Here is a 27,894-nt window from a genome sequence, read left to right on the forward strand (position 1 = left end):
AGAATTAGGGACAGGGGGCTGTTGTTGGGCACTCCTGACATCGCTCGGGCTGGGAACACAGTCGCCTTAGCACTGAGCTTTCACGGGACGGGGCGGGGTGGGCATGCAGGGCCCACGGGGCCAGGCTCGAACCCGTTAAGCCTCAGAGACAGCGTTTTAAAGCAACACTCATCACGACAGCTAAATACTATGAAGCATTTACAGTAAGCCAGGCGCTGTCCTGAGCACTTCCCATGATAAATCTACCCTCTCAGGTAGGTGTTTTTATTAATCCCGTTTTATAAGTGATGAAACCAGGAGAGGCTGAGTGACTGCCACGGTCACTGCTGGCAGGCTGGCCAGCGGCCTCCCTTCGCCCCACCCCGTGCCCACCCTGCCGGAGGCCCGTGGCTCGAGGCCGAGCTCGCCCCCCTCCCAGGTGCGCGGTGGTCGGGCCCAGCGCCTCCCCGCGGCCCCGGCCCCGGCCCCGGCCCCGGCCCAGAGAGACGAAGCAGCAGTTGAAGACGGGCCTTTGGTGGTTTTCTCTCCTGTAAGAAGTAGAGGAGGTTGCCCCCTATTTGGGCCAATACGGTGATTAGAATCATGCTAGTAGGATGGCTGAATGGCTAGAGCTTTTCAGATCAAAATCCAGAATTTCAAAGAAGTTTCAGAACCTGATTTTTACCAAACTGTGAGCTCGTTTGCTGAGAAAAGGGAGCGTTCCCCGTGGGGGACAGTGGACAGTTAGCCTGGGCGCACGGTGTGGATTTATCCTGCATGGCCACGGGCTAGATCACCTAATAGGTCTCTCTTTTTTTTTTCTCTCTCTCTCTAAATTTCTAGAGAAATTCATGGTTTGAATATTGATGAACTCTTTGACTTGAACATTTTGTTTCTCCTAATTGTTCATCTTTTCCTGATAAGTATAAGTTACACCAGGAGGAGGGAATCAGCTGCACCCTTTATAAAAGGTGGATTTTTGAAACCGTAGACCCTATTTCATGTGTTAGACAAACATCAATCCTAGACTGACCTCTTCCGACTCTCCCTCCTCCTCTGAAACAGCCGTGGGAAGAAAAAAAAAAGAAGTTAACTTTTAAAGGTTCTTTTAATTCTGTTCAATTGGCTTGTCCGTGATTCCTAGTGGGCAGAAATTGTCCAGAGGAGAGTTCAGGGCGTGAACGGAGGCAGGATGGTGTGAGGACGAGCTTAGCGGCTCCGACAGCCACTGTCAAACACTGGGGTGTGGAAATGTGCGGGGTCTTGATGAGAATTCCCTGGCGAGGGCCGAGGGAGCAGGGAGTTCACGGGAATACTTAAGAGTGAAGGTTTCTTGGTGGTTTCTGGGTCTTAATTTCCAAACAGACCTGTGTTCCCTTCTATCCTGTCAGCAGGCAAAGAGAAGGGGGAAGCGTTACATTGTTAATGCTTTGCAATAACTTACTAAGTAGTTAAGTACATTGTTAACGCTTTGCAATATCTTACTAAGGCGTTAAATACATTGTTAATGCTTTGCAATATCTTACTAAGGAGTTAAATACATTGTTAATGCTTTGCAATGTCTTACTAAGGAGTTAAATACATTGTTAATGCTTTGCAATATCTTACTAAGGAGTTAAATACATTGTTAATGCTTTGCAATATCTTACTAAGGAGTTAAATACATTGTTAATGCTTTGCAATATCTTACTAAGGAGTTAAATACACTAGACCCGTAAACTGGTTTGAACAAAAGACGTTTCATTGTTCGTGTTAATTCGGACACCCGGGTAGACTGTCAGAAAAGACCCGCTTGAATCTGTCCACTCGCTTTTTGTGCGGGCCCTAGAGTGTTTGCGCTGTCCCCCGCAGATGTCCGACATGCCAAAGCCCGCCTTCATGAAGCAGAACCTGGACGCGCTGGGAATCGGGACCTACCACAACATCGCCTTCATCCACCCGGACACGCCCATCATCAAGGCCCTGAATGTCTTTGTGGAGAGACGGGTGTCCGCCTTGCCTGTCGTGGACGAGTCGGGTGCGTGTTTGGCCCTAAACTGAAACACTTGTCCCCGTAACGTTCCTACCAAATAGCCTTGCGCAGGAGATGAGTGGGGGAAGTGAACATTCAGACCCGGCGAATAAATTCAACCCCGAGGAGCACTCTGGATAATAAGAATCTTAAATTGGCTTCATTTTCACATGTTCCGCTAAGATACAATTTCATGTTCATTTAAAAATAGACACCTGTAGCCCTGGCCTGTGTGGCTAAGTGGTTTAGAGCATCAGCCCTCGCACGGAGGCGCCTCGGGTTCGATTTCCCATCAAAGGCACATACCGGGGTTGCAGGTTCGATCCCGGGGGCGCATGCAGGAGGCAGCCAATGGCTGTGTCCCTCCCTCCCTTCCACTCTCTCTGAAAAGACGCGTGTATTTTATTTAGCAATACGTAATTCTTTAACCATGGCCTAGTTCAGATTCATTTTAAATGGGTTTTTTTTTTTGTTTCTAAGACACTTTTCTAACATATGTTTTCGTTTTTAGGGAAAGTTGTAGATATTTATTCCAAGTTTGATGTAATTGTAAGTATTTTTCAATTTCGTTAAACCCACCATCTAGACTGCATTTAATACGTAGTAAATAACGTGCTTTTGTGGTTTTCCGTCACTTAATGCGTGTCTAGCTTTTCGGAGTGTAAAGATCTTACCAGGGAATCCCGTAGACTCCCTGTAGTAATTGCGCTTTCACTGTTCACTAGTTTAGCAACGGGTAGCACATTAGTAGCATTTCTTGTCCCTTTTCAGCGCGTGTGCGGTTTATGCATCGCTACAGCATGTGCGTGTATTTTAAACGGCCCTGGTTCCATGTGGGGACATTAGTCCAACAGACACGCGCTCGGCGCACATGAACTTGTGGTCATGTGCATCCCGTTGTTGGATGACCGGGGACAACTGTTCTAAAGAAGACAGCAAGGGGACCGAATAGTCTCATCAAGTCCCACTTGCATCCCTGGTTTAAATCTGCCGGGTTGACTTCGGGGCTACATCTTTCCCCTCGATGCTTTTCTTCCTCACTCATTTTTCATTAAACGCACGTCCTTAAAGCCTTCCGCCGCTGCTGAGAAAGGGAACTGCAACTTGGGTGGCCCCACGCGGGCACACCGTTCGGGGGCCATCACGTTGACCCCAGCGTTGAATGCCCTGGGCAGCTGTCTCAAGGCCTTCTGTCCGCCCTGCCCCGGTTAGCATACTAGACACCAAAAAATGGGCTCATTGGCATGCAGTTGAGTGGGACCTGCTAAGATTAATGAGAACCCCAAGACGGGTTCCCAGGAAGGGCCTATCAACACTTCTCACCCTAGGTTAGTCTACCTCTCAAAAGGCTGTTTATGCAGGTAGGGAGCCTTGAACGTGAGGATGGGTGGGACGGGGAGGGGTCCTTAGAAGGACGCCCCGTCACATTAACAAGGCTGCTCCCCGATTAAGGTCCCACCCTGTGAGTTCTCATTATCCCCGAGATGACGACGACAGCAGGTCTGACGGCACATTGCGGGCTGGTGTGCTGGCGCTGAATAAGCCGTGTGTTTAAAATCGGGTGGCTTTAGACTTACTAATTTGGGGCATTGGTGTGAACTGAAGTGAAAGTTAATTCATTGTGTGACTTTATTACAGAACCTTGCTGCTGAAAAAACATACAATAACCTAGATATCACGGTGACCCAGGCACTCCAGCACCGCTCCCAGTATTTCGAGGGCGTCGTCAAGTGCAGTAAGCTGGAAATACTGGAGACCATTGTGGACAGGATCGTAAGAGCGGAGGTGAGAGGGCTGTTCCAGATTCCTTCATCCCCCCCCACCTCCCCACCCCCACCCCGACCTCAGGCCATACAAGCACCAACCAGTGAACGGTGCCTCGGGAATCGGGAATCTCAGGACCCAGGCCGTGGAGTCACCTTCAAGTTCAGTCCCTGTTCCGGAACCTAGCATGTTCCCTGGCACATAGTAGGGCATCTGTAAATGTTCATTGAACGGAATTTATAAGTCCCTATATCATAGTTGAATCAAGCGAACTGGTAAGATACTCCTACGGTTTAAAAAAAGACATACAGCCCTGGCCAGTGTTGCTCAGCGGTTGAGCATCGAACTATGAACCAGGAGGTCAGGGTTTGATTCCCAGGCAGGGCACAGGCCCAGGTTGCGGGCTGCAGCCGATCAGTGACTCTCTCATCACTGATGTTTCTCTCTCTCTCTCTCCCTCTCCTTTCCTCTCTCTGAAATCAATAAAGATATACTTTTTAAAAAAACTGTTTAAGAGAATCTGAAAGTACCCGAGGACTGAAAGGTCCTGAGTTCAGTTCTGGCCAAGGGCTCAGTCCCCAGCCCTGGTCAGCACTTGAGGGGGAGGCAACCAATCGATGTTTCTCTCTCTCACTTCTACTCTCTGAAAAGCAATGGAAATAATACCCCCTGCTGGTTCAGTTCCCGGTCAGGGCACATGCCTGGGTTTCCAGGCTCGCTCCCCAGTAGGGGGCATGCAGGAGACAGTCGACGGGTGTTATGCTCTCACGTTGATGTTTCTCTCTCCCACTCTCCCTTCCTCTCTCTCTAAAAATCAACACAAATTTTAAAATCTTTAAAAAAAAAAGTCATCAAGCAAATCAGCATCGCATTTGAACGTTAGAGCCAGAGACCTTTCCGTGGCCTGTACACTGTCCCTGCCTCTCATTTGTGGGACGGGTTCATGGTGGAGTCTGTGAGAGTGTTTTTCTCCTACGTTCCACTTTAAAACGTTTGCTTTAAACTTGCTCAGCGGCCTGCTGTTCTCGTTCGCAGGTGCATCGGCTGGTGGTGGTGAACGAGGCGGATAGTATCGTGGGGATCATCTCCCTGTCGGATATCCTGCAGGCCCTGATCCTCACGCCCCCGGGTACGAAGCGCCGGGAGATGGAGGGGCGGGCGCGGGCCCTGCTGCTCCCCCCGCGTGGCTTTCTGTTCGTTCCTCTGTAAACCATTCTCACTTCCTTTGTGGTTATGAAGTCGCACTCCTCTCCTTGGGGTGAGAGAGAAAAGTTTATAGAAATCGTCCTGATTTAGCCTCTCTCTGCCCGGCGGTGCCCGAATAATAGACTCATTGCCAAGTTCATCACAGCCTTTCTGTTAAAAAAAAATCTAAGACCTGCCCTAGCCCGATTGGCTCAGTGGTTAGAGCGTTGGCCTGCGGACTGGAGGGTCGCAGGTTCAATTCCCGGTCAAGGGCACCTACTTTGGTGGCAGGTTAGATCCCCAGCCCCTGGTGGGGCGCGTGCGCGAGGCAGCCCATCGCTGTGTGTCTCTCACACCGATGTTTCTCTCTCCCTCCCACTCTTTCTGAAGCAATGGGAAAAATATCCTCGAATGAGGATGGGTGGGGGGGAGCTAAGACCTCTTCAGTTTTGCTTTATGTTTCGGATTGCTAACTGGAAAAACAGGAGGGAAATTCTTTGGGTTCTAACTGTTGAAACCTTCATCTACACTTCAAAAAGAAAATAACTTTCTAGCGCGTTGAGTCTATAAAACAGAAGGCGTAAGCGCAGACATTTTTCCATGAGGGGGGTGTGGAAATCACGTTAGCGAGCAGACGGCACCGCCGCAGAACCTCATTTTGCCAGATTCACGCTGAGCCAGCCCTCGGGTCACAGCCGGGAGCGTGCAGGGGGGAGGGGCCTCGGGGAAGAGTCGGGGGGCCTCCTGTGTCCCACCGTCAATAGGGGGGTGGGCTGAAGACATCCTAAAAGCGCCAGCCCCCCCTTCTCCTTTCCTCTCCTCCCCTCCCTGCCCCCAGTAAATACAAACAACCCGGCCTTGGGCTGCGCAGGCCAAGTCCAAGATCTGGGCCAAGACAGAGGCCAAGCGACGTGCACTTTGAACTCCTGCGAGTTACACATTAAAGTGCGAGTACTACGGTATTGATTTTTCTTTGGTCCAAAAATCAAACTAGCCGAGACTCGTTTCTTTTGCAATTGACCCTTCACCTAAAGGTGCCCGCCCTTCAGGAATCCCTGCCACCCGTGAGAAGGCATCGCACTCACCGAGGGGGACCCCAAGGCTGTGATTCCAGTCGAGCAGGGACACCCAGGGGCCCAGCAGCAGCACCTGGGACTCCTCAGAAACGTGCACCCAGGGCCCCGCCCGCATCTCCTGAATCAGAAACTCTAGACATGGGGCCTGGCGCGGTCGCTTTCAATTTTCAGATATTGGAACCCCGGCTGGTTTGGCTCAGTGGTTGGTTAGAGCGTACGCCTGAGAACCAAGGGTCACGGGTTCGATTGCCAGTCAAGGGCGCGTACCTGAGTTGCAGGCTTGATCCCCGGGCCCCAATAGGGCGCACATGGGAGGCAACCAGTCGATGTGTGTCTCACACGTCAATGTTTCTCTCCCTCCCTCTGTCTCTCACTCCCTCTCCCCTTCCCTTACACTCTCTCTAAAAATCAATGGAAAAAATATCCTTGGGTGAAGATTTAAAAAAAAAAAATTTTTCAGATATTAGAGAATGTGAAACGGTAATTTTTATTTTTTTTTTAAATATGTCTTTATTGATTTCAGAGAGAGGAAAGGAGAGGGCGAGAGGCAGGTAGAAACATCAAAGATGGGAGAGTCATTGATCGGCTGCCTCCTGCATCCCCTGACTGGGGATCGAGCCCGCAACCCGGGCCTGTGCCCTGACCGGGAACTGAACCCTGATCGCCTGGATCCTAGGTCCACGCTCAACCGCTGAGCCACGCCCGGCCGGGCACGGTAATCTTTATAATCATGAAAGGCTGATAAAAGGACAATGTGAATGTGAGAGTGGTCATGGCATTTGTAATAACCTAAAACTGGAAAACAACCCAGGTATCCTTGAGCAGAAGAAGGGAGAGATTTCTTCTGTTCATCCCATGGGATGCCACAGGCATTGACGATGAACCACAGCTCTGTGGACATGGACCACCCCCCCAGACAGCGTCCAGCCGAGGAGCAGGACCCACCCAGAGGGTGGTTACGCACATAGACAGCTGGACAGCCCTTCCTGCGTAGGGAAGAGGCCTCCTCTGCCGGCAGAGTCAGCCACGCGGGCATGTAACCTGGCACCTTCAGAGAAAGGCTCGCTCCTCCGGGCACTGGCCCTGCGCCAAGGCCCACAGTTTCCCCAGTGGGGTCAGGCTCCCAGCTGTCCCTGTGGCCGAGATTCTTTGTGCGTCGCAAACTCAGAGTAAACAGTCAAGTTCCTTTTTTTAAAAAATATGTCTTTATTGATTTCAGATAGAGGAAGGGAGAGGGAGAGAGAGAGAGAGAAACATCAATGATGAGAGTCATTGATCGGCTGCCTCCTGCACGCCCCTGACTGGAGATCGAGGCCCCAACCCCGGGCCTGTGCCCTGACCGGGAATCGAACCACAATCTCCTGGATCCTAGGTGGATGCTCAGCCACTGAGCCACGCCGGCCGGGCCCACCAACCCTTTTTGAAATATCCTGGCCAGTTCAAGTTGGTGTTACGTGCAATTATCCTTAAACATGTTTAAGACTTTTTTTAAAACACTTTTATGTGCACAGTGGAAGTGCTTTGCACCATCACTGGAACGTAAACACTCGTTTCTTTTTAAATTCTTTAGCAGCGGAACCCCTTTCTTTTCCGAATTAAATCTGGCGTGTTTAGATTTACAATATGTGATACAGATTAAAAGCCTGCTGCAGTTGTGGGGGGCGGGAGTGGGGAGCCTGGGGCCCTCCTGCTCGGCCCCCTGCAGCCTCGAACCTGCCCCCGAGGCGGCACTGCGAGTCCGCAGGGACCTCCGACGTGGAGGACCGCGCGCTGTCGGGGAGGGCACGCTCGGCTGCCACGGATTTCGATGTCCCTCTGAAACTTCATTTTCCCTCTACTGACAGGTGCCAAACAGAAGGAGCCGGAGACGGAATGACCGCTGCGAACGGAGCCCTTGAGGACTTGAACTAAGACTCTGGGTCACGCTTTGCCTCATGAACACTGACCGCCATGGAAGAGACGAAAACGGCCAAGGATGTCTATCAGGGTTTAGCGACGGGTGTGTTTTTTTCCAGCGATGTTGAAACGACGCATTGAACAAAAAAAAGAGAAAGACTTGACGTGCGTTCGAAGAGCCAGGCTTGGGCTGAGAGGCTGTTTTCAGACTCTGAGAGATTCCCGATGCTGTCTGTCATTAAAGTGCACTGTGTCCTGAAAAGTTTATTATTTTTCATTTCAAAGCATTCACTGGTGTGGCGCAGGTCACGGGACGTAAGGCGGGTGTGTGGCACTCTCAGACCTAGTGCCTTATGTCGACCTCGGCGGGCGGCCGCGGGCCGTCGCGGCTGCTGGAGGCGGCTGGAGCAGGGACGTGTGTGAGGTGACACCGCCGGAGAGTGAGTCTTTGAACCTTCTTACCAGATCAGCTTGTTTTCCTTAGATTTGTCGGACGGCTGTAATCTGAACCTAAATAACCCTCCGACTTTAAGGGCACGCCCGTGTGCAAGTGTTCCAAACTATCGCGCAAGCAAGACTACTTACAACAGCTCTATTTATTTTTCCTTTCCTGCGATTTTTTTACACCTCCTTTGGCGGGTAAACGTCACCGCCGTGCCCATCGATGCACCGCCGGTGGTCGTGTTTAAACGGCGGATTTCTCGTGAAGCGTGGGTCCGGAAAGCGACGCGGCTTCTCCAGCAGCCGCCGTCGGGTTTTAAAAGCCCAAGTGCTAAAAGCACGCGTGGGAGCCCGCTTTGGGCACCGGTTCTGGGGACGTGAGCGAAGAGCCGGGGAGGCGTCCGTTTTTGCCTTGTTGCGTGGAAATGTGAAATCGCGCTGTCCGGGTGACGGCCGAGGCCGCTGTTTGTGTAAATCTCACTGTGGCACCTGCGGTATTGCCATGCGATGGAAGAGAAACACGGTTTCCTGGTGTAAGTGCGCTGAACATGTTGACACTGTACATATGAGTGTAGTTTGTTTTTTTTTTGTTTGGGGGTTTGTCTGTTGTTGTTTTTTCAGATTGAAAAATGAAAATAAATCTTAACTATCTACTGTTTTGTTAAAGGAGTTCTTTAAAATATGGGGGGTTTCAGCACATAGTAATTAAAATTCTGTTTGCAGTCTCCCACTCGGATATTTCTCCCCAAATAAAGGAGAACATGAATTTCCGTACCCTTTTTCGATCGTCAGGAAAATTACCCGTAACGATTCGATTCCTCAACTTTACGTTGCTCCGTTATTAAACAGAAGATACTTGATTTTAAACTGCCGGGCAGGTTTTCTTGTGCTTAGCTGTCGGTTTTTCCATTCCTAGTCGTCACATATACATAAAGCCAGTGGACTCCACACAAAAAAACACACTAAAACTAACGAGTTAGCAAAGTTTTAGAATAAGAGGTCATCAGAAATCAATTGTATTTCTATATGCTAATAAGCAACCAAAAATAAAAGAATGGTAAGCCCAGCCGGCGTGGCTCAGTAGTTCGTTGACGCATGAATGAACCAGGAGGTCACGGTTGGATTCCCGGTGAGGGCACAGGCCCGGGTTGTGGGCTCGATCGCCAACAGGGGGCGTGCGGGAGGCAGCCGATCCATGACTCTCTCAGCATTGATGTTTCTCTCTCCCTCTCCCCCTCTCTGAAATCAATGAAGATACATAAAAAAAAAATTTAAAAAAATCCCAGCAGGCTTTTTTGTAGAAAGTGACAAGCAGATTCTAAAATTCGAATGAAAATGCAAAGGACTTAGATTCTCTGTGACTCTGAAAAAGAACCAGGTTGGAGGGATAAAACTACCTGATTTCATGATGTATTCTATATAAAGCTACAGTAATCACGATGCTATACTGTTGATGTAAAAACAGACAACTACATCAAGGAACCAGACAAGTGTCCAGAAATAGGCCCACCCGTATATGGGCAACTGAATTTGGGCAAACATGCAAAGGCAATTCAGTGTAGAAAGGATCTTTTCAACAAATGGTGCTGGAACAATTGGAGACAGCAGGTCCTCAAATAACATCGTTTCATTATAACATCGATGGGGTGGGGGGGATTCCTGGCCGAGGCAACTGTCTGTGTGGAGTTGGCATGTTCTTATATCTGCATGGGTTTTTTTCTGGGGATTCTGTTTTTTTCCCACATCCTAAAGGTGTGCAGCAAGGTGAACTTTTGTGTCTGAAGCGACCCAGTCTGAGTATGTGTGTGCACACACACACGTATGCACGTGCACCACTATAGTCATGTCACTCACTGAGTCACCAAAACTTGGGTAAATACTGTAATTATCTTGTTTTTATTCATCTCTCTTGAATGTATGCATAGCTCACATTTATTTTAATGTTCAACATTAGAAGTGTTTTGGGTCTTTATGTTTTTGTTTGGGTGATGTGTTTACGACCAGAAATATGCCCCAGGAACTTAACTCTTGTTTATGTCAATTAGCCTAGGGTAAAATTGAGTTCATTATACGTCATTTTGCTTAAAGTCGCAGTTCCCAAGAACCTATCAGGGACATTAAGTGAGGACTTAACTGTATTCATATGCAGAAGAAGAACTTTGATACATACCTTTAACCACATACAAATATTAAAACAGAGCTCAACAGTTTTCAGAAGGTACATCATCCAGGATTTTTATAACATACCCATAATTAGTCCACTATAAAGTACTAGATGTGAAACGAAACAAAAATATATTACCTATAATCAAGAGAAAAATCATTCAATAAAAGCAGACTTATGAATGATCCAGATGTTACCATTGGTACAAAAAAGATTTAAAAATAACTATGATAAGAATGTTACAGAGCCTACAGAAAACATGGGTGTGCTGGATAGAGATGGGAGAATTTCAGGAGAGAGATGGAAACTAAAAGGGAACCAAATAGAAATCCTAGAACTATAAAATATGTTACCCTTTCTTAAAAAAAAAAATCATGAAACTAGAAAGGGGAAAACAGAGACAAGAATAAACAAAGGCTTTTTTGGTATAAAGCTATCAAACCAATTAATATATGTGAAATTGGAGTCCCAGAATGAGTGGAGAGAGGAAAACGCTTAAAGAAATATTGGTTGGGAACTTTTCCAAACTGGGTAAAAAAAAACCAGTAACTCACAAATCTAAGAAACTCAGTAAACCTTAAACAGCATAAAAGCAAAGAAAACTACCCACACAAACACATCATAGTCAGACTCTGAACACCAAATATGAAATCTGAAAGCAGACAGAGCAGGGAATATATTTCATAAGGGAAACAATAACAGGATAGCTGATTTCTCATCAGAAATAAACAGTGGTCAGAAGAAAGTGGAACATCTTTATGGACTAAAATACACAGTCTACCTAAAATCCTATATCCAGCAAAAACGAATTTTTCAAAAATGAGAAATAAAGAGGTAGCATGAGAGAGATCTTTTTGGTGAAGGAACAGATCTGTTTTGATAGTAGTTTTAGTTACACAGTTCTACACACGTCATAAAATTGAGTAGAGTCACACACGAATGCATGTAAAACGTGCAATCTGAGCAAGCTCTGTGGGTAATACTAATTTCAGTCTCTTGGTTTTGATACTGTGCTGTATTTAAGTAAGATGTTACCATCCAGAGAACAGTACATGGGAACTCTACTATTTCTGAATACCTGCTAATCTATAAGTACTTCAAAATAAAAAGTGGAGACATAAAGACAATTTTCAGATAAATCTATTGTAAATTTGTTGCCAGGAGACTGCAAGAAAGGCTCCAGCACCCTGGCCAGCTTCGCTTAGTGGTTAGAGCGTCAGTCCATGGGCCAAAGGGTTGCAGGTTCAATTCCCAGCCAAGGGCACATACCTGGGTTGCAGGTTCGATCCCCAGCCCTGTGAGAGGCAACCAATTGATGTGTGTCTCTCTCACATTGATGTTTCTCTCTTTCTCTCTCTCTCCCCCCTCCCTTCCACTCTCTAAAAATTCAGTGGAAGAAAATATCGTGCAGGCATGAGGGTGCCATGGTCAATCCATACACTGCATATTACCAAAGCTCAATTCTCTGATTTTTGAAATTAAAATGTTCTAAAAATAGAAGTTCTATTTTTTTCTGCACACCAGTAGAAGAAACTCCAACACTGACAACTCTTCACACGGGGAGGGACCAATAGTGAATATGTCCCTCAAATGGTAATTACATCTGTCGGTGGTTTATGAATATTGTGACTAAATGCCACATCTGAAGGCCGTATGTCATCCAAGCCTTACTGGCACAAGCCACCACCTGTTTTATTGCAAGGAATCAGCCACCTGGCTCTTCCTGAGCATCCCCCAGGTGTGTCACAGGCTCTCAGGAGCAGGTTTTCTGCTCCAGCCCTCTGTGGGCCAAAGCTCCTGTCAGGAGCACTCTGGCTTGGGGGCTTGGGGAGAAGGCCAGTGTCACCCACAGCCCAGCAGAAACTAGACTTGTACTTTTAATGAAACTTTTTTGATGATTTTATAGCTGATACATTAGTTTCCTGAGACCACTGTAACAAAATAACACAAAATGGGGACTTAATACAACATACATTTATTGTCTCACAGCTCTGGAGGCCAGAAGTTCAAAATCAAGGAGTCAGCAAGGCCGTGCTCCCTCTGAAGTCTCTAGGAAAGAATCTTTCCTGCCTATTCCAGCTTCTGGTGGGCTCAAGTGTTCCTTGGCTTGTGGCCACATCCCCCTGATCTCTGCCTCTGTCATCACGTGGCTTGCCTCTTACCTTCCCTCTGTGTCTGGGTGCCTGAGTCCCTTCTTTTCTTATGAGGACACCAGTCATATAGGATCAGGGCCCAGTCTACTCCAGTAGGACCCCATCTTAACCAATGACCTCTGCAACAGCCCTATTTCCAAATAAGATCACATTCTGAGTGGGATAGTACTTCAATATATCTTGGGAGGGGGGGGACATTCAACCCTAACAGTTAAGAACAATTTACAACGACTGCATAGGCCCAGACTTGTCCAGAGAGCTCCTTGCTGAGCTGACCTCCTCCCTCACGGGTGGCTTACATCCATGGACTTAGAGCTGGCTTACTCCAATCCGCTCTTCTGGGAGCATTCCGTGCAACTCCATCCCTCAGGATTCAGGCCACACTGATCCCTGGCTTCCAAGAGGATTTTCTTTCATCCCAGTGTAAGTTGGGGACTTGCCTTCCCCAGGATGGCCTCCTGCTAGGATGCTGAGGGCAGGCCCATTAAGATCCTGCTAAGAAAACTAAGCCCCCATCCACGAGAGCAGAACCTGTCCCCTTGGCTCCAGCAAGATAACCACACAATGAAACGACCTTGGCACGTTTCCCCAACCCGCATCCTTTGGTTTGAACAATACCCTACGTGACGCATAACAGATCCGTCTGATCTGGCTTGTGCCAAGATTAAGGGGAGTCTGGTTCTCCTCCAGTCTTCATCACATATTTATTTATTTACTTATTTTAATATGTTCTTATTGATTTCAGAAAGTGGAAGGGAGCGGCAGAGAGAAGCATCAATAATGAGAGAGTCATTGATCGGCTGTCTCCCGCACGCCCCCGACTGGGGATGGAGCCCGCAACCCCAGCACGTGCCCTGACCAGGAATCAAAACATGCCCGGGTTGTGGGCTCGATCCCCAGTAGGGGGCGTGCAGGAGGCAGCTGATCAATGACTCATCATTGATGTTTCTCTCTCTCCCTTCCTCTCTCTGAAATCAATAAAGATATATATTTTAAAAAAGAAAAATTAGCCAGGCAAGTGTTGAAAATTAAAGATGTGTTGCTCAGTGAGGTGGGCGGGGGTCCGCATGCCTCCGAGTTGAGACCAGACTGATGGGGCGCCAACTTTTTGAATGAAATGCAAATCCTTTGGAATTAACGCAGATTTTATTCTTCCCACGGCCCTTCGCTGCGGATGTCTTTTTTTATTTTGTTTTCTACATCACTAGCGGATGACGTTTAATCCCCAACTACATCCTCAAACCCAGACTTACACCGATACAGCAAAGGGGCTAAAAAAGGAAAATCCAGGAAACCAAAGGCCAGCAGGCAGCGACCACGCGCCTCCCGGCTGGCGCCTTTTAAGGGCTCGGCCGCGGGGGCCAGTCTGCCAATCGCTCAGCGTCTGGCCAATGACCGCGCCCGCCACAGTTTTCCCCGCCCCACACCCGGCACTAACCAATCACGGAGAAGCTAGCTCCCTTTTATTTTTTTCCTCCCGCTCCCCCGCCCCAGCCCTCCACCCCCCATCGCGCGAGGTTCCGAGCTTTCAAATCTCACTGGCGCAGAGCCGCGCGGTCCAAGCCCGTTTTTATTTTTAGATTTCGGACTCGCAGCCCCGCCCTCCGGCTCAGCCTCACCGCCCAATAGGGGCCGGAGTTTCCGCCGCGTCATCGCGCGGGCGGGCAGGCGTCGCCCAATCAGCGTAACCGGGAGAGCTGGCGTCATTTAAACGCGGCGGAAGACGGTGGGCGGGTCATGACGCAGCGAGTTTCAGTCGTGACTTGACCCGAGGCCCGGCCGCGTCCCCTCTTTTCCCGTTTCAAGTCCAACGTCGTCCGACCCACCCCACCCCCCGCGCGGTCCGGGGGCGGGAGCGGCCGCCGCGGCGGGGAGGGCGGCGCTGACGCGGGCGGCGCGCGGGGGGCCGGCGGCCGCGGGCGGTCACGTGGGCGTGTTTGGGGGCGGGGCCGCGCGGCGGTTCCGGGCGGTTGGGCGCGCGAGCGAGGAGCGGAGGCAGCCGCGCCCGCCCGCCCCGCCCCTGGATGCCGCTCTGCCCCGGCGCCGCCGCCGCCGCCGCCGATCGCCGCACACGAGCCGCGCCGCCGCCGCGGTTGATGTGGTTGGCCTGGGGCTGAGGAGGCCGCCAAGATGCCGCAGTCCAAGTCCCGGAAGATCGCCATCCTGGGCTACCGGTCTGTGGGTGAGTGACGGGCGCCGCGCGGCCTCCTGGCGCCCCGGCCCGGCCTGGCCTCGCCCGGGCGCCGGGACTCGGCGGGCCCGGCCAAGTTTGGGGCCGGCGCGGCCATGTGGCGGCCGCGCGTTTCGTAACCACCCAGCCGGCCGCCGCCGCCGCCATATCCATTTTTGAGCGGAGGCGGCGGCGCGACCGGGAGGCCTCGGGCGCCGGGGGAGTCGGGTTCGCCCGGGCCCGGGGTGGCGCCCGGAGGGGTCCGCTGCCGCCCGGCCGCCGCGGGCACCCCCGGGGCTGGGGGCGGGAGTCGCACCTGTCTCCCCGCCTTTCCGCGGCGCGCGGTGGCGGTCGCTGCCAGCCTCCTCTCCGCCCCCCGTGAAATCAGGGCCGTGGGGTTTTAACAAAGGAAACGGCACCTCGGGGCGGCCCTGCCTGGGCCGGAGTGGAGGACACCCGGGCGCTCGGAGGACGTTTCCCTCCCGCGGAGGACGCCTGAGTGCGGCCGGCGCCGCCCGCGACCCCGGCGGGGAGGCCGGGGAGCGAGTGCCGAGCGCTCGGCGCCCTAGTTTCCTCCTGGAATAAAGGTCAGGTGCCCGCGAGCGCGCCGTCCGAGCGCCTCGGAAGTTTGCTTTGTTTTCCCCCGAGAGAGGTTGGTGTCTGTGTGAAACTTCCTAGCAGTTGGGGGTGGTCCGGGGGGGGGGCGAGGGGGGGTAGGGTACCCCCCCTCTTCCCCCCCCAAAAAAAAAGTGAGGAAGCGGAGCCGTCGGACGGAACCGCGCTTCGGGGCGAGGCCCTGGTTGTCGTCTCCCCGGCGGCCAGAGGCCGGGAGGCAGGAGGGCGGCTCTCCGGGCTGCTCCGGAGGAGCGACTGTCTGCGGGGCTGGGCGCGCTCGGCCGCCGGGAGGGAGGGGGGGCGGCGGCCCGCAGCGCCCCGGGAGAGCGCACGGCCCCGCTTTCCGCCGCGGGCGCCGGGACCTGTGCTCTTCGCCCGGGCCGGGCCGCGGCTGCTCGCTCTTCTCCATCGCCCCCGAGCCGGCCGGGGGGCAAGGCGCTTCCAGGGGTCCTAGGGGCGCCGGAGCCCAGGTGAGCGCGGGGGGGAGGGCGCAGCTCCCCGGGGGCCCGCGTGCAGCCCGAGCCCCCGCCCTCGCCCTCCCCGGCTCCGCTCCCTCGGCCCTGCGGGAGCCCAGCTCTAGCCCGCAGGCAGCGCCCACCCGCTGAAGGGGGGGGGTGTCTCTGAGCAGTCGGCTCACAGGTGCCCGGCACCTGGGGCCCCTGATTGCAACTTCAGAGGATGCCCGCAAAGATCCCGGCTCACTTTACCCCGCGAGGTTCTGGAGATGGTGGTTCTGGGCTTCAGTAAGCAAGTCGAGGGTTTTGCCTCTTTTGCTAAAGAAGTTCCTGATGTTCGGCGGAGATCCTTGTCTTCCTTCTAATCATCCCCCTCTCGTAGGCCCAGATGACACCCCCTTATTAGCCTTCTCTTCGCATTTATAATAAACTGCTGTTAGGATAAACTTACTCGGTGCCTCCAGTGGGACACAGACTTAAGTTCTAGTCTTATTTTCTATGCCCTTGATAGCATGTTATTACTGTACTCTCCATTTCCTCCACGTTTGTTTTCATGTGGAGTGGTGGTTGAAGTAAAGGTATTTTGGAGAGGTTAAATCACCCCCACCCACCCCCATCCCCCCACCCCGTCTTTGCATTTGATTTTGAAGTTGTTGACCTTTGTTATGAGCCAGGACACTGTAGTTTGTGGGGTCTTCTGTGTGGTTTGCCAGCACCAGAAAGGAAGTAATTCCCTGACTCGGTGTCCTGGCCACTCTTCCCAGAACGATTCAGTGTTCAGACTCCAGGAGTTTACTGGCATGTTTGCCAGATGGTGCCATACTAGAGAAATTTGAGTATTGTGTTTCTAGAGTGTGTTACTTTGTGATGTTAAGCTGCTGTGTGGTATTGTCGGGTAGAGGGGTAGAAAAAGACCCAACTAGAAACCATACCTTTTTTAGAATGTTCTCTTGATTAAATATCTTACGCCATTTTGACTACTGAATACTTGTCATGCCACAGACTTTATTTTAAAATTTGCCTTCAGATAAAACTACTGAATGTCATGATTGTTTTACTACTTGGCTTTCAAATTATGTGGGGGGTTTTTTAAACACTGATGAAACTACCAGTAAGGAAAAGACAATTCTCAGGTAATTTATACAACTTTTTTCCCCCTGAAGTACTTTTCCTGTTGTTTACAATGTTAAGCCTTTAAGGACACGTCACCTGTAGCACAGGCTGACTTTCAGAGAGTGCTTTGTGTTAATTGTTTCAGGGGTGGCCAAGTGTCCCAGCTCCCTTACACCCATTGTTGCTAATGCAAACAAGTAGTCCAGGAGGTAACTCGGCTTAATTAAGTTAAAATTGTAGTGTCGGGTAACTATCTTCAAATAAAATCTGGTGCCTCTTTCACTGGAATTTTCTACAGGGGCTTTGATAATTTGGCTTACTATCAGAGCATAATCAAAAGGTGTTGCCATGTGTGAGCCTCTGAGGTTAAGGAGAGATGGGATCACAGGAATGTGGACAATCATACGAGAGAAAATGAAACAACTCTGGTTTGATAAAAGGCAATTCGGGAAAGTAACTCCAGCTCCTGCCTTGTCAGCTGTTTCAGGTAGTAGGGAGATGTGCCCTTTGGTTTGCATACTTCATAAAGAAACCATCAAATTTGTTTCAGATACAATACAAGCCAATTGTGTTCTCATTGACTATTTTTAAATTATCCTTTTCAGACACATTTTATTTAAAAATTTAAAGGTAAAACATTGACATGTAGAAAATCTATTAGTATGTGAAATTGTATGTTCAAGTACTTAATAACTTTGAGGTTGTGTACTTGTTGGGGGGGAGAGGTATTCCTGTAGTGGTCACCTTGTGTCCAAGCTTGAAATAAACTTTTGGGGGGGATCACTCACTGTTCCGCACGAAAGAATAACCAGAGCTTTCATTCATGGATACGACTTCTCAGTGCCGAATGTTGCTGAATGTCCGTCCGCGTAGGATATGCTTCTCTATACTCGCCCTCATCGCCCCAAAAAGAAACTGCCCATTAGCAGCCACTCCCCATCCTCTCCTCAGCCCCTGGGATCCACTAATCTACTTCCCATTTCTGTGAATTTACCTGTTCTGGCCATTTCATAGAGGTGGAATCATACGCACACAGTCTTTTGTGGCTGGCATCTTTCATTTGACGCAAGTATTTTCAAGGTTCACCCATGTTGTAGCATTTATCAGTAATTCATTCCTTTTTGTTGCCAAGTAATAGTCCTTTATTTGAATATAACGTTTTATTTCAACATTCATCAACTAATGGACATGTAGGTTGTTTCTACATTTTGGCTGCTGTGAATAATGCTGTTGTGAACATTCCTGTACACATTTTTGTGTTAAACGTGTGTTTTCGCCTGTCTTGGGTGTATTTCTAGAAGTGGACTTGATGGGACACGAAGTAACTTGATGTGGAACGTTTTGAGGAGCTGTCGAATTGTTTCCCAAAGCAGTGTACCATTTTTATATTCCCATCAACAATTGAAACCGCTTTCGATTTCTCCACATCCTCTCCACCTGTTTTATTCTAGCCATCCTATGGGTGCAAAGTGGTCCCATACACGACCTGCAAATATTTTTTCTTTTGTGCTTTTGGTGTCATATCTAAGAAACCATTGCTTTATCCAAGGCCCTGTGATTTTACTACTGCGTTTTCTCCTCAGTGTTTTATACTTTTAGCTCTTACGTTTGGGTTTACGATATATTCAGAGTTAATTTTTGTATATGATGGAAAATAGGGATACAGCCTCATTCTTTTGCATGTGGATTTCAAGTTGTCCCAGCCCCTTTTGTTAAAGACTATTCTTCCTTCACTGAATTGGCTTGACATCCTTGTCAGAAACTGAGTGAGCAGAAATGTGAGGGTACATTTACTTCTGTACGCTATTCCTGTGGTCTGATGTCTGTCCGTATGCCAGTATCACACTGTCTTGATTACTGTAGTTTTGTGGTAAGCTCCAGAATAGAGAAGTGTGCGCCCTCTAACTTTATTCTTTTTCAAGATGGTTTTGGCTCTTCTGAGGCCCTTGTGTTTCCATATGGATTAAAGTTCCTAAAGGACTAGCTTATCAATTTCTACAAAAAAGCAACTGGGATTTTTATAAGGTGTTTTACAGATTTGCAAGTATCTTTAAATGTATGGTTTTAAAAAATGGTTGGATTCTCATATCTGCTCTGAGTTCATTTCATTGCAGTGTGATACTCTAATGAAGTATATGGAGAGAGTCTAGCCTTGCACGGGTACATAGTTGGGAAGGGGGGAGTACTTTAAAGCTTTCTTGGATAATTGTGGATGTTCTTTGATACTCACCAAAACTCCATAGGTGGTCATTTCTTAGAGGTTAGTCGTAGTGTGCAGTCTGCGATCATATGGATGAATTTTCTGCCGTTACATTGAACTCTGTTGGTTTGTTTTGCATCTTCAGTGGATCTTCTGCCCTTACCTGATTTTTGTCACATCATACATTGGCCATTTGGAAAATATTGGTCCACTGTTATGTAGTATTCAGTATGTAAATATTTTTAAAGTCACATTTTTTAATATCGCTACCAGTCTCAGAAAAATCTAGATATTGGGCAGCTGTTCGACTCACTGTGAGTAATGCAAGTTTTCCAAACCTAATTTCCTCTTGGGAGTTCCATTTTAACTTGGTAAAGTGCAAACAGTTTTACTTGGAGTGACAGTCTCGTTTCTTTCATTTTCAAGAAAATGTCTGCCTGATACCCACATTTGAAATAATGATTGTTTGTTGGTCAGTCTTGAAAGTAAAAGTGGTGTTCTGTAATCACGGTGGCTGCTTCAGATTGCTTCCCAGCCCGCGCTTCACACGGAGACAACCATCACCCTCAGCATGCAGAGGGCTCTCCATGCACACGTCCCGTTTTGCCGTGCAGAATACTAAAAAGAGAGGCTCTTAAGGGTCAAGATTTAATAAAACTAACAATTTTGCTGCTTCCTCAAGGACACTGTTAAGTGAAAGTGGCTTTTTTTTTTTTTTTTTTTTAATGTGGGTACATGGTAGTGAGGAATACAGCGACTTTCTACAGTTTGTTCTCAGTGTCCCGATTTGTGCTGAGTGCTACCAAGCTAGCAGTGTTACCGCCATTGCTTTTGCACCATTAATGCAAATGTGAACATAGTGAGAAAAGCAGGTAATATCTTGGCATTTTTATGAAAATAGCTTTGACCTCATGAGCCCCCCCAAAAGGTCTCGGACACCCCCCCAGAGTTTTGCAGACTGCCTTTGAGAGCCATTGAACTAGGGAGTGCTGGATCCTGCCGACTGCTCGCTGATGTGCAGTCGGATCAAGACCTGCATCCTAGCTGCTGCGCGGGCTGCAGCCTCGGCACCGCCGGAGACGAGGTGGGAGGCAGGCAGGACTTGCCTCGCGTGAGCACGGAAGGAAGCGGGGGTGGCTCAAGCATAATGAGGTGGGAGTAGGACTTGGAGTTGGAAAGGTAGTGAGGAGCTGGATTTGCAAGGCCTGGCAGGAACGTAAAGGAATCATTCTGAGCAGTAAGCAGGGAGTTACTAAGGCCTGGCCTGGGGAGAGTTAGGGTATCTTAGTACCAGCTGTCTTGGCCTCCGATTGTGGTGCAATATGGGGTGTGTTTTTGACCTAGGAAAGGCGAGGCTTCCCCCAAAATAATAAAAATCACCAAAGGTAGCAGCGTACCCAGGGCCTGTATACTAACACTAACATCATTAAAATACTGGTATCAGGGTGAAAGTAAAAATAGGCACTATCACAGAATGAGAAACAGCCGTCTCGGCCTATGATTATGAAGTCAGAATGCACACCACCTCCCTTAATGTAGGTTTAGAATAGGAGCGAGTGATTTTAATATTGTTCATGAGTAGGTTGTACTTTGTTATTGGACTAAATCAGAATTGAACTTGGACATGATTGTGCAAGTTAAAGCATTATGAAATCTGTAGTGATCACACTTGAGAGAACTTTTATTCTCATTTCTGGTTTATCCTGAGGCACCAAATTACGTCTTAACAGTTGCTGGAGAACTCTCTGTCTTCAACTCAAACTGCTGAAAACCTTCAACGTGGATTGTTTGATTTAGAAATATGACTTAATATCTCAAAGCACAAAGGTCTTGGAATACTATTTGAGTCTTTTAATATTCTCAAATGTATATTGGGCTCCTGATAAAAAGGAGAGCTCCATGGAGGATGTGGGAATGTGAAGTCTAAGTTGGTGCTGGCTTAGCCAAAATGTGCTAGCAACCTTGCCTCGGGCTCGTGGACAAGCGGAAGTAGGCGATTTAAGGATCCTGACAAAGTTCACTGCTACCTGTCCTTGGTTGGTGTTGGAACTTATATAATTGACTTCCCCGCCGCCCCCATTTCTCTTGTTGTGCCTACTTGCTTGCAGAAAGACTTGGGGGAGTGGATTTTTAAACAAACTGGTATTTTTTTAACAAGATGTGTGATCTTGCTTTTAGCAAGATTAAAAGTAACTTTGTGGTGGCACAGTAAATAATTTGGGAACACAGGAACACAGATACTGGCACTTATAGTTAATAGTTTTCTGAAATGGAAATGTTTTTCTAAGACTTGTGCCAAATATAAATGCATCTGGCTGATCGTTTGCTTTTCTTCAAACCTCAATCACATTCTGAATGTATTTTAAAAGAATGTTTTAAAATACAGGTTCTCATTCTTGTTCACAACTTGTATGAGTGACTGAATAAAACATAAATGGCAAGATTCAACCATGGTGCCTTAACAGCAAGCAGGAAGAGGGTGCAGAATGGCCTTGGCAGACTGGGCACACCACAGTCAAATATGACTCCCTGCATGAGCGGAAGTGGGGACACACTATGGTTTTCTGGTCTGTCTGCGGGAAAGTACTTCGATGCGGGATGGTGAATCTCCCACCTGGTTTGTGTGGCCTTGAGCACACCAGGGGGCAGGAGTGCCTGACCCTGAGATACTGAGCTTGCTGCTGGCAGGCAGGAGGACCACAAACAGGCAAGCCTCAGATGTAAAGCCTGTTTGCATTTCCGAAGAAATCGGTGTGCACACAGGCTGAGTCCTGGGTGAGGTTTCTGAGCATTTTTGCTGGCTGTGCTTTCACTGTGGACACTGACCCACTGGCAGCGCGTTCTCTCATCTGGTGGTGCGTGCTGCGGGCAGTGCCAGCTCAAAGTCGTTTCTCTGCTGGCAGTTCACGGGCTTCCCTGAGATATGTGCGTGTTTTCTGGGAAAGAGTCCAGGGCTTTTATCATCATCTATCCAGAGGATTTCAGTCCCCAAAACGCTGGATTGCTAAAATGACTGGTTGAAGAGGACAGTGTGTGGATTGAATGTCACATGTTATTCAATTACTGTGTTCATTACTGTGCACCAGGCCCTGTGTGCTTAGTCACAAAAGCCAGGACCGACTGACTGATCCATGTCTTCAGGGAGCTTCGGTCTGTGCAGAGCCACTGTAAACAGTTACTGCTAATAATAATAATGATAATGGTGGGTGTTTTTAAAGTATTTACTGATGTGGGGCAACCTTGAGCTCTGTGAGGCAGGTACTGTTATTATGCCTGTTTTGCAGATCTGGAAACTGAGCTACAGAAAGGTGAAATGATTGGCCAAGGTCAGTTATCAAGTGGCTGAGCCAGGATTTGAACTTAAGCAGTGTGGGTCCAGAGCCAGCACTCTTTAAATAATAACACAAACTATTATTTTAGAACAATCAGGATAAATGCTTTGAGAGAAATAATTCAGGGAGAGCTAACATAACCATAGGTGGGGTGGGAGAATTGCCATGAGCAAACTGCCCTTAAAGCTGGAGTTAGCTGGGCAGTGGGCGAGGAGCTTGGGGCAGCAGAAGGGCAGAACCTTCCAGTAGAAAGAACAGCACGTGCAGACCTCCTGGGGTTGAGAAAGAGTTTGGCACTAGGGAAGAGTAAAGAGCAGGCCACGTGTTCACTGGTGAATGAGAAGAGTAAGATGGGAGTGGCGCGGAGGTCACGCGGGACTAACCTGTGTGCCAGCAGCCTTGTAGGCCCTGTCGAAAGTTTTAGACTTTTCTTTAGAAACAGTGGAGAGTCACTGACAGGTTGTAAGCAACAATAAGGTGGTCGTCTATACGAGGATTGGCAAACGTTTTCTGTAAAAAGCCAAATGGTAAATATGTCAGGCTTTGTGGCCACATAGCCTCTGTCACAACTACTCCCTTCTGCCTTTTGTAGCACATAGCAGTTGCAGACAATACATAAATAAATGGACGTGGCTGTGTGCCCATAAAACTTTATTTATGGACACTGATGTTTGAATTTCATCTAATTTTCACATGATGTGAAATATTATTGACTCTTTTCAGCTATTTAAAGACGTAAAAAGCATTCTTATTCTTAGCGCATAGGATGTGCAAATTTGGCCCCTGGCCTGTATTTTGCTGATCCTGTTTTATATCCTCAAGAGGATGGCTCCCACAGCTCTGGGGGGGATGGGGACAGTCGGAATGGAAGTGGGAAGGCAGCCGCATATTGAAGTTCACCATCAGGGTGTCGTGGACTGGTGGAGTGCGGGTGAGATAAAGAGGAGGAGACAGGCTGAGATGGAACTAGAGGAAGATTCCGACTTTGTGATGTGGGAGATGTTGAGGATCACCTTTAGGTGGTTAGCACAAGTGCCTGCATGGGTAATGGTACCACTGGCTGAAATGAGAAATGGTAGGAAAGGACCAGGATTTTGGGGGATGGTCCACACACTTGCCTTGCCATTCCGTGGTCCTAGAGACAGGTGGCTGTTCCTGCACCTGGGTTCGGGGTGGGGGGCTGCCCCCCAGGTTCTCAGGCTGCCTGAGAATCTGCCCCAAAATACCTCATACTGCAGGGTTGTTTGCCGGTTGCCTTGGAAACAAAGGAGGTTGCAAGACCTACTTGGCCCCACACACAGTGCTCCCTGAGCCAGGAAGGGCTGCTGAGGATTCCTGTCCAACTACAGGATATTTCCGTTTCCTGCTGGGGGAGGGGGAAGTGGGGCTCCATGTCTGCACCTTTTCATTCTGCTACCAAAATGTGTGATTATATTTAATGAAGTAAATTTTCTTACTCTGACCATGTTTCTGGATGAGCATTATCCTAAGAAACTGGACAAAATGGACATACCTTCCATTTCTTAGCCCTCTGTGGAAGTCTCTCTCGTAGGCAGCTAAGTTTATACAAGTAGTTTGTTCCTGTTTCCTTCAGCTGTGGTATAGAGCGGCACTGTCCAGTAGAAATAGAACGCAGGCCACGTGTGGAATTTAAAGTGTTCTAGCAACCACATTAAACAAGTAAAAAGAAACAGGAGAGATTAACTTAATGATATAATTTAGCCCAACATATCCAAAATATTACTTCAATATGTAATGGATATCGATACTTTTACATTTTTATGCTGAGTTTCGAGTCTTATATATATTTTACACTGTGACGCATCTCAAGTGTTTGCTCTCCACATGTGGCTGGTGGGCAGCCCAAGTGCAGTGAGGAGTGCCGGGTGTTAGTAAGAGGGCTCGACGCAGATTTGGAAGATCTCTTGAGGAAATAATCTTTATAAATAACCATTTGTGCTGGCTAATGCATATGCATTATTTTACCACTTTATTGTCCTAATTTTTTGTTATTGCTAGTTTTGATCAGTCTTAAACTTCATCCTCTGTAATATGTTAAAGATTGTGTAAAAATTTGAGTATTTATCTCTTGTTTGCTTTTCTCCAACTCTTTCCCACCCTAACCCCCAACCTTCTCCCCAGTTTTGGCCCCAATCTAGCAAAATTCATTCTTTTTTTAAAATATGTTCTTATTGATTTCAGAGAGAGGAAGGGAGAGGGAGAAAGAAACATCAGTGATGAGTCATTGATCGGCTGCCTCCTGAACGCCCCCGACTGGGAATCGAGCCCACAACCCGGGCCTGTGCCCTGACCAGGAATCGAACCACAGCCTCCTAGATCCTGTTGATGCTCAACCGCTGAGCCACGCTGGCCGGGCACAAAATTCATTCTTTATTGGTGCCAAATATTTAATTTCCTGTAGGTTTCCAGGCCTGTCCCCTTGCTTTCCAACTCAGCTTTATCTCTTACATCCTGTAGATGTGTACAGTGGTCCCTCGGTTTTCTAATGTGATCCGTTCCAGAGACCATCTGATCTCTGACACGTTCCAAAACCGAGGGATCCACAGCCGACAGCTGGGCCTCAGGACCTTGCCCTCAGCGGGAGCCTTGGGGCATGTTCGCCTCCGAGGCGAGTTCGAAAGTGGAAGCGTTTACTTTGGGTTTATGGCGTATGGCGTTCGTAACCCGAAATGTTCGTCCATGGAGACGTTCAAAAACTGAGGCACCACTGTACTCTATTTTAATCGTCTTTGGGAAAAGAGTTTCGCGGCCTTTCTTGGCGGCACGTTTTTCCTTTTAGTTTAATAACCCTGACAGTAAATTTTTTTATTTGTATAGCTCAGATCTTCGCGCTATAAACTTATGTCTCCTTCCCAGTAGGATATGTCTGGGAGCATAGTGCTTGGTGTAATAATTAGTAAGCTCCCAGCGAGTATTTGAGTGAGTAATAATTTTATGAGCCAGTTTTACTTGGTTATTCTCTGTCTTGTCTTTGTCATAATAATTGCACCTTAGTTTTTTTCCTCTCCTAGCATCTATTTTTAAAAAGTTGGGAAGGGGGTGTGAAAAAGAATGAGATGATGTCAGCCCTGCTTCCCTCATAGGCACAGGTGAGATAACTCCTGCGGAAGTGATTTGTAAACTCTTAAAACAGTGTCTCGCTTGTAGGTTGTGGTGAACAGTTACAATTTGGATCACCTGCCTCAAGTGCCCTCACCTGACCCTGTATGTGGTGGAGATGCGGGTGGGTCTGCGTATTAGAATGGGGGGGGGGGGGGGGCGCTGTTGGAGAGCACACAGGAACTCCTTATGCACGCACACACCCCTTTTTTTAATCCTCACCTAGGGCATGTTCCTCATTAATTCTAGGGAGGGGCGGGGGCATTGATTGGCTGCCTCCACGCATGCTTCCTGACCAGGAATCGAACCCTTAACCCTTTGGTACATGGGACGGTGCTCCAACCACTGAGCCACACTGGCCAGGGCTGCACCCCTTTTATATAAGAATGCTGAGGTGAGTGTGTGTTTTGAAAGGCTCCGTGGTGACTGGTGTATGTCCTTGTGTGTCCATAGCACCCCGCCCCTCACAGAAGCAGCAGCCACTGATGCTGTCGACAGCGCACACGCTTTCGCTGGAGTGGAGGCAGCCCTTGGCCCGCGTGTGGTCGGTGTTGCTGCCACGTACGGGACGCATTGGGAGACCTTCGTGCAGCTCAGTGTTACTCTGCCTCTTTATCAGTGATGATATATTCAGGGCGCAGTCCACGTAGAACCCAGGCAGTGCTGCAGTCTGTCTGCTATTCGCAAACCTGGTCCATTGATCCATGTCCCTTCTGTTGGTGGCTCCCAGAGAAGCGCCTTCCTGCACTCGTGCCAGCCCTTGGTACACCCGGACTGCAGCATGCTGCAGGGCTCATGCCAGTGCCAGGCTGCTCTCTGTACAGTCGGCAGCTTCCGCTTTTGTGTTGTCTGGAGCCCCCAGTGACATGCGGGAGAAACCTTGGGAGAGGACCCTGGGAAGGGAGAAGGCCCAGCTGGCCCAGCTGTCTCGCCCTGGCCACCATCAGCCAAGGCTGCCGAGGAGTGACTGTGAGAGCAGCTGGCCCAGCCGAGCGCAGCCCTGGCTGTAGAATCGTGAACAGGTGAAGAGGCTGTTGGTCTCAGCCCGAGTCTGGGGCGGTTTGTTACACATCAGTGGAGAAACTGACACTGTGATTTTCTGCTGGGAGTTGTGTTTTTATATTTATTGATTTTTGTATTTTGAGACTTAAGCTGAAGGAGTTGTTACTGTATGTCATTTTCTTAGATTTCAGATTAGTTTATTAGGTATAATTATTAGGATGCATTTTTCTCCTTAGCAGATTATATTTGTTTTAAGAGCATTACTAATGACGATATTTATTGAGGACTTATTACATACCAGATATTCTACATGTATTTTCATTTAATCCTCACAACCACCTGTAAGGTAGATGCCATCATTACCTCCATTTTCCAAGTGAGGAAACAGACTCAAAACTGCCTGCAGTCACCTAGCTAACTAATCATCACCGACCTGTTCTGCTTAGTAAAAAGTGGTAAATGTCTAGTCTTCCTTTTTTATACTTCTTTATTGAGGTATAATTTACATATAGTGAAGCTTGAGTTTTCACGAGTTCCTTTTTCCCTGTTAATGTGACAGGGTCCCTCTAGGTGGCATTTGGGTGTATTGTGCTGACGTCTCTTTCAGAATCATCCATGGAGAAGGATTTCGGTCGGCGTCTGTGGACTCGGTGAACTGTGTGGATCATGATTTGGGAAAAGCTTTATTGACTTGGGAATGCAGTCCTAGAGTTTAATAACCATTTGGTGAGCACGTGATAGGTGCCAGGTGCTGTGCCTTATTTTATGGTTCCATTTAGTCGTCATCAAGTCAGAATTACTGGGGTGAGACACAGGCAGTGGTTTTGGGAATTTTCTAGGTGATACCAGAGTGCAGCTGAATTTGAGAACCAGCACTGGGGAGCTTGGTCAAAATGGAAAATCCTGCACCCTGTACTTACCTGACATTTCCTTGAAGGCTCCTCAAACCAGAGTCTGCACACTTTTCATGTGTAATGGTCTGAGTACTGTGGGCCACATGGGTCAGATACGTCTTTGTGGGAGCGTTTAACTTGGGTTAGTAGACTGGAGCTTTAAGTGACTGAGATCATTTCTGTCAAGCCCACTCACTCACGTTCATGGTCAAGCATGGAACCCAGCAGCTGCAGCACCTAGTGAGACCTGTCTGTAGTGCAGAGAGCAGAGGAGGAAGGGAAGTCAGTATATCCACCTTGGACTTTGAAGCTATTTAACTATTTC

At 48.5% G+C, this 27,894-nt stretch overlaps 2 protein-coding genes across 5 annotated transcripts in view; both read left to right on the plus strand.

Annotated features, from left to right (window-relative positions):
- The window catches only part of PRKAG2 (protein kinase AMP-activated non-catalytic subunit gamma 2), a 165,574-nt gene extending 156,569 nt beyond the window's left edge, over positions 1-9,005 (plus strand). For all 4 annotated transcript variants that reach the window (XM_087820914.1, XM_087820913.1, XM_087820912.1 and 1 more), the window contains 5 exons: positions 1,831-1,996; positions 2,502-2,539; positions 3,629-3,775; positions 4,790-4,883; positions 7,860-9,005. In XM_087820914.1, the coding sequence (XP_087677040.1) occupies positions 1,831-1,996; positions 2,502-2,539; positions 3,629-3,775; positions 4,790-4,883; positions 7,860-7,891 (477 nt within the window). In that variant the 3' untranslated portion in view covers positions 7,892-9,005. The remainder of the gene's footprint in view (positions 1-1,830; positions 1,997-2,501; positions 2,540-3,628; positions 3,776-4,789; positions 4,884-7,859) is intronic.
- A 5,738-nt stretch (positions 9,006-14,743) lies between these two features.
- Positions 14,744-27,894, plus strand: part of RHEB (Ras homolog, mTORC1 binding) — a 33,600-nt gene continuing 20,449 nt past the window's right edge. The window contains exon 1 of the mRNA XM_087820917.1: positions 14,744-14,851. Within this exon, the coding sequence (XP_087677043.1) occupies positions 14,800-14,851 (52 nt within the window). The 5' untranslated portion in view covers positions 14,744-14,799. The remainder of the gene's footprint in view (positions 14,852-27,894) is intronic.

This window comes from Miniopterus natalensis, chromosome 10, assembly GCF_054644295.1.
Source record: "Miniopterus natalensis isolate mMinNat1 chromosome 10, mMinNat1.hap1, whole genome shotgun sequence".
Lineage (NCBI taxonomy): Eukaryota > Metazoa > Chordata > Mammalia > Chiroptera > Miniopteridae > Miniopterus > Miniopterus natalensis.